This window comes from Charadrius vociferus, unplaced genomic scaffold (genome assembly GCF_000708025.1).
Source record: "Charadrius vociferus isolate BGI_N301 unplaced genomic scaffold, ASM70802v2 scaffold430, whole genome shotgun sequence".
NCBI lineage: Eukaryota > Metazoa > Chordata > Aves > Charadriiformes > Charadriidae > Charadrius > Charadrius vociferus.
The window spans coordinates 1549693-1556865 of record NW_009646541.1 but is presented as its reverse complement, the minus strand read 5'-3'; the positions used below and the strand labels follow the sequence as shown (position 1 = coordinate 1556865).

General features: G+C 39.7%; 1 protein-coding gene across 1 annotated transcript in view; it reads right to left on the bottom strand.

Annotated features, from left to right (window-relative positions):
- Positions 1-307: 307 nt before the first annotated feature.
- Positions 308-7173, bottom strand: part of PDGFA (platelet-derived growth factor alpha polypeptide) — a 41649-nt gene continuing 34783 nt past the window's right edge. Inside the window, exons 4-5 of the mRNA XM_009886164.1 lie at positions 3487-3613; positions 308-552 (exon numbers count right to left, since the gene is read on the bottom strand). Of these exons, the coding sequence (XP_009884466.1) occupies positions 542-552; positions 3487-3613 (138 nt within the window). The 3' untranslated portion in view covers positions 308-541. The remainder of the gene's footprint in view (positions 553-3486; positions 3614-7173) is intronic.

The following is a 7173-nucleotide window of genomic DNA, read 5'->3' as shown; positions in this document are numbered from 1 at the left end:
CAGAAGGTTTTTTTGTATAGACTTTTAAAACACCACCAAGCAAGGATGTATTGTTCTATAGTATTTGCGTGGCATTTGATCATTTCATAGATTCCTGCTTTTTTGTGCCTGAAGTCCATCAGTGTCCATCCATCTTCATCAAGAACGCAGGCACATTTCTTGACGTAAAGCACCGTTGACTGCTCTGACAGAAATCCACTATTCACTTAGATTTTTGTCATGTTTTTGAGTACTTTTGGTATCCTCCATTCATTCAACTGTCTTTTTTTCTTTTCTGTTTTTCTTTCTTTCATTTTTTTTTCTTTTTTGGACAGGGAAGCTTCCTATTGTTTCACAGAGTGCTACAATACTTGCTTTGATGTCACATTAAACAAATGTACATTGTCTCTTTGTTCTCATTAAGTGTTCTTTTGAGCCAGTTTTTTCACACAGGAGAACAAATAAAGTATACTGTCAATAAGCACCATACATAGTAGGTTCAGGAATGTAACAAACCATGTACATCCATGTCCCAGAGAGAAGTTTTTTTTCTAGCTTATTTTCACCTTACATCTGCAGGAGAGAAAAAAGATACAATAACTCTATGATTAGAATCAAAGGTCCAGTCCTCTAAGTAGATGACTTAAAAAAAAACAACTGTTCTGCATGAAGAGTCACTAACCTGGGACAAGAAGTTCTAAATGCTGTTTTGATTGAGTTTACATGCTCACTTTTAAAGTTGAATTTTAGAAAATCTTTGCTTCTATCATACTACTCCCAATAAATACCTGTTAATCTGAAACAGGATATCAAGTTTAGCAATCTTAGAAATGATACATCAGTATAAATGAAAACTGCCATTGGGAGTTTATGTGCAAAAATAGGTGCTTCAAATTAAATTCACCATCATCCAGGCGTTAGGCACATACACTGCAAAATCCAAATCATTCCCGCTCCAAATACTAGAATCAATTGCACGTGCTGCAGTTTACATAATTTCAAGTCATTAAGAAATGGAAATTCCATATTCAATTTGGAATGTGTACTGCCATCATTATACATTGCTAATACGTCGGCCAAAGGATTTCAGTCATTTTTGCATTGAGAGGATGTTAGTTTTTCACTACACTGAAAACCTCATGAATTTTGATGACTGACTGACATCCTACTGAGACTGAACAGACCAAAAAAAAAAAAAAGAGCTGAATTTTCTGGTGTAACTAACACAGGGCCCTGCAACACAAAAACATGGTATTTCTAAGCATCTTGCTTGTCAGGTAGGCAGATCATCAGACCATCTCAGGTGCATGTACAATCAATCCCAGTTCATGCCAAAACATGGGTTTGATGGTCATGCATATCATAGTACTTGCTGTATGTACACTTAATGTTTTATAGCCAATGAGTGGGAACACAGTAATTTGTAACCTGGCAATTCATTCATGCATTATTATGTGATCTTTTGACCTCAGAAATCAATAATAATGACACAAAAGCAGAGGCAATGGAACTTGAGATTTCAGAAGCTGAAGTATTAGCACCCTCCAAAAAAAAGAAACAAAAAAGGCAAGAAAAGGAAGTAGCTTGAGAATGTAAGATGCTGATGGTGATGTGGAGCTTAAAGGAAAAATACCAGCAGGTAGAATTATCAAAGCCAATCAAATCTAATCTCTTTGCAGCCTTGAGGTAGCAAGTGTCAAGATTTTGAACAGTGATTAAGTTGAAGTGATGATATTTGATTAAGTTTTCCAGTACTTGTGCTATTAGGGTGTTCAGCATATAGGTCCTACCTGAATATCAAATAGTTCCAGTAGGTTTTATGTTGGTTTTAACTTTTTTCGTTTCCGTTTTTTACCTGATTCCCTAGGCCTTCCTGTTAACATAAGGGCAGGGCTGGTAAAAAGCCCTAAGGTAACACATTTTATTGAACACTGAAGTAATAAATACTCAAACCGTCTACATTTCAAAGAAACCTCATTATCCTTTGCATTAAAGTAATAACTTTATAACATCTGGTTTGACATTCTGTTTACAAAGTAATTGTACAAAAGTAAAGAAATAATAAACGAAGTTGACATTGCATACGTCATTTCCAAGATCCATCTATAATTACTGTTACCATGCAGTATTCAACATTTGCTTTCAGCTCTGTAGTTAAGCTATTTTCAGCTCGCCATCCACTTGCTGGTGCAAGTTTTGTTCCTATCAGTAATTAAATCATAGAAATCTATGTTCTTTCATGACAATTCTACCCCATTTTTCACACATACCAGGAAGAAAAGCTTTCATCTTAAAATCTTAATTGCCTAGTCTTTGGCAATTAAAGACATTTTCGAAAACTGGAATTTAGCTAATGATTTTTTTTCCAAATAGAAGACATAGAAAAAATATCAAACCATACACACATAAAAACAACCTGTTTAACTGTGGTTTTATCTACTCATAACTCAACCTAGTTTTGGCTAAAACACTCAGTTCACATTATAAATTGATGTCCAATAAAATCACAGCAGAGGCCTAACTTTGTTTTTATACAAATTCTAATTCTTCTGCTCTGTATACAGCAACTGAAGTTTACATTTGCTTAGACCAGATTTATGTCTCCATGCTGGATGGAGGCAGTACATACAGATAACCCTTCTTTACCCAGCCACCTACTAACGCCATCACCTTTGAGCAGCTTTCCTCCCTGTATTTACCTGTTCTTCACTGCCTCTAGTTTTGGGGCTGAGTCTACTGCACCCCTAAATTCCCAGTAGAGGTGAAAGCAAACTTTTGAGGCTGCCTTCAACCAAAGTCAGGAGAGAGGGAGGTGTCCTTCCTACTGTAGCAGCTTTCCTGAATATGAGTCAAGTTCTGCATTCAATGCACCCTAGTAGGTGGATGTGACCCAACGATTTCAGGTGGGTTTATGAAAGTCAGATTGAAAGAAAGTATTTTTCCCCATAAATCTTTCTCCATGGTAACTTAACTGTTGTCTTGATAAGGCAAACTTAGGTTTAACGTGACAATTGACAATAAATTCTTGACTGTATACAAGTAAGAAAACAACAGAAACAGGCAATGGTGTTTCAAAACTCCTTACTCCTGAATATTGAACTTATTCCTAAGTGCTTTACATTCATTTCATTAATATTTTCCCCAAGGTGACGTAAATCTCAGCCTTAGCCCTGCCTCCACAAAGTCTAAAGAAATTAGGCAACAGAGTTCACCAATAAGCTGCAACATGACAACCTTCAACTTAGTTAAGCAAGACCTTAATACTATCCGGCATTTATGTTTATTTAAAGGCTAACCTAATGAGAATTGACACACTTCAAACTTCAAATTCAAACTCTTTATCCAGCACAAACTGCCCCTCATTTTGCATCTTCGACACACAGAGAAGTAGCTGGGAGCTTCTCTACTGAGTTCACTGGAAGCAAAGTTTGCTTTACATTCTTTACTAATATAAAAATAAGGTCCAGAAGAAATCAGCATTAATGCAGAAATAAAAGGAAAACATACCAGTTTCTTCTTCTCTATAATCTGAATTAGTATTTGATGATGTACAGGTGCATTCCATATGCTCTTCTAATCTCACCAGAACTTCTTTTAATTTTGGCTTTTTTCTAACATATTCCACTTTTGCCACCTATAAAATACAATGAGGTATGAGACACATTAACACGGTTACAGTTCAGAACTGAAGACAGGTAACTACATACGTCTATTTTTTAATGTAGCCAAACACATATAAAATGTTAGCATACTAATCATCTTTTATCTTAATTGTGCATCATGTAACTATTTATTGCACAGACTATTTGTTTATTCAAGCTCAGCAGTTTGAAACAATTTTCTTTTCCCCCAAGAGATAAAACAATTTCCCATTCATTTTAGTTTGAAGTTTTAAGCAATTCAGTTTTCACATATATTACAATAAACTTCTATACAGATTCAAAGGAGTGGTTGTTCTTGTAGACTGCCACTTTTAGCATGATCTTCTGTATGTGTTGACCACTGTTCTTAAGCTGAAGGCTAACAGTGAAGGCATTAGGTTGGTTTGTAATTTCATAATTTACAAATCGGTGTCTCCAGAGCCCGCCGAACTTAAAGTTTTCAACTCTACAGAACCAGGACCGAAGTATCAGCCTAGAAAACACCAGTCTCAATCCTACTCATTTCTTGCAATGACCTGGGACTTGTTTACAAGAGTTCCCATGCACTGTTTTTAGGTCCAAGGGGAACTACCACTCGCAAACTGGATCCAGCTTTTCACTTTATTGTGGCTAGCTGGCAGGTACGCTATTTCTCTCCTGTCCATCCAACTGCACTGCTCCACTTTGGGCCAAAGCACTGGCACCCTTCTGGAGGCCAAGGTGGAGGCCACGGTGAGGTTGGAGGAAAGTGGACCAGCTCTGGCTACGTGCAGGTCTCACACGTGAAGGAAACCAATGCAGAAGAGAAGGACGTTGCGCTGGGTGGATACAGAACAGGAGGACATCCCGACCAACTTGGTACTGGCAGCCAGGAGGGGAGGAATGGTGCAGAGGGCAGGAACACTGCCAGACTTGGGCGCTGGAATGGGTTGTGGGATGCTGGGCACAGACTTGTGCTAAGTGTAACGGGCATGATGGCCATAGCCGTGCAAGGCAATATGGCCTAAAGTGGGCAAAGAGAGGGCTGGACAGTGTGTAAGGGCTCCAATGTTCAGTTTACAATTGTGTTAAACACTGCATGAACAGGTGATAATAATTTGCTTGAAATGGAAATCATTGAAATAAAATCACGGCTTCTCAGTCCTACTAATGATTTATCTACCATTTCACAAAAGGGGGCTGCAATGTGGCTGTCCCAGCAAACAAGACTATGTAGTACAGGTATGCATTATAAATAAGATCTATGAGGAAGCAGAAGGACAAGAGAGGCTGGTTGTCCCTACAAAAGTTACATGGCAAAGCCATAAAGTCTGATCCAACCAAAAGCTGCAGTTACTACCAAATACAGCATCCACAATTACACTAGACTCTCCGGTAATGGTTTACTTGTGCGTTTGGTGGGGATTTCGTGCTCCAAATCAATCTTCACACTATGAAAATCATTCCCTGGCCTTCCCAAAAGTGGAACAACTGTGTCACAAAGTGAGAGTGAGTGGTGGCTGGAAAAAAACATCGCATTCCGAGTTCCCAAAAACATGCTTCTGGCTCTGTGGACACAAACTACCAAGGACCTCTGAATGACAGTAACAGAAGCTAGCGAGCTAGGGCAAAATCCTGTCCTTATTGAAGTCAATGGGAGATCTGCCATTGCTTTCATGGAGCGAGGAGTGCAGATCCACATTTTAGTCACCGCCTCTTCTGTGAACAGGATCTGGAGACAATTTTCATTTACCCAGCGAACAAAAGTTGCAGAGAGACAGATGAAATAATTAAAGTGTCCACATTAAAAGGTATCTTCCCAAACTGCCAGATCTCCATATAAACAGGTTAAGAACTGGCCGTGGCATAGAGGAATGCTTTTCCTGAAAGACTAACTGTGGGTCGAAGCAGTAGGTTTCAAAATCTCCTATCAGAACCCAACTCCATCAAGCCTTTGAATGCAAAGATTTGGAAATGTATGGTACAACTCAGTCATATGGCATCAAAGGATGACTAATCCTTAAAATTTACAAAAACAAACAGTAATTAAGACACCTCCATCATCAGAGACAAAGAAAGAGACCCAGCAATCATGAAACAGCTTTCAGACCTGCCATGCTTATTACAGCTGTTAGAATAAACCACTCTTATTGAAAATTACATGCAACAAAAATAAACTGTAATCAAGCTTTTTAAGTCTGTCCCCATTTTGCTTGGTTTTCCAATCCAAAAGATATATGCAGTTCCTGTGGTTATTTGGTATTAAACAACAGTTAAAAAAAATAAACAAAAAAATACTTTGAAGAATAGTTTTGTAATGAGTTTATGCAGCAATTTAAAGTTAGTTTTTACTGTACTGTAGTTAAAAATACAATCCAGCATACATTCCACTGCCCTACTTCATGCTATAGAATTTAAAGGAATGTCGTTTTGTAAGATGTTGCAAATATCTGAAATGAAGCAGCACAAACCAGATAAATTGCTGTGCTTGTGTCATCTGGTAACACCTGCTGCCACACAGGATCTGCAATTAATGCTAGTCTAAAATGGTAAAGGTTGCAGGTCAGATTTGCAATGGGCATAAACAGGGATAGCTATGCTAATAGTGTGGGATTTGACCTTGTGTTAGCATCTTTTTCTTCTTTGTATTTTTCTTCCCGGTGTTTATCTTGTACAGTTACTCTTAAGCTTAAGTGCATTACCAAATACTTTGAAATGGTCAGTCCTCAATAAAGCAACACCAGCTTCTTTCACTTGCCTCTAACACAACAAAACTAAAAACCATAACAATCTCAAATCCTCCAAACCCACAAAATATCACTATATAAAAACTCTCTAAGAGAAAGACAGTGAAATAACTGACTAGCTTAGTTAAATGGGGTATAAGCGGTGGCACCATACTTGCATCACTGTAGACTCTATACACTACCCTGCAGACGGTGTGGCGGCTGAGTAAAAATGAAAATAAAATCTTGATAAAAATAAGTGGCCTAATGGAAACATCATGGGAACACCATTTCTAGAGCTTCTCCGGGAGAGATGAAATCAGGGAGTAATAACAGGGGGGGAAAAAAAAAAAAAAAACCCACCCACAAAAAAACAAGGCGGTAAGCAGAAGTGGCCAAAACACCTCTAGCAGAGTGCCAAAATATATCATGGACAGGAACTTGCACGAGAAGTCCGAGTGCTGAAAACTCCTCACAACAGCACAACTCACCAGGCCGACAGCTCACCCCGGGATGGAAGCGGGACAGGCGGGCAGGATGGCGCGGTGCCTCCCAGGGCACACCGCCCCAGCTGCGCTCTGCCCGCCGCCCCTGCCAGGCGGGATCGCGACCAGCAGGGAGGCCGGCCGCCTCAGCCTAAAATACCCAATAAAGACATTTACAGGGCACTCCTCTGGCAAATGCCTACCTCAGAAGAGCCCGGTGCACAGTTACTGAGGGGGGGATCGGGAGACATTTCCCTGGGGGGAAGCGAGGCCACGGGGCGCACCGTCCTGTCACCGCACAGAGAGAGAAGCGGCCCTGTCACAGCTCCGGAGCGGCCCTGACGGCGCCCGGGGTGGCAGAAC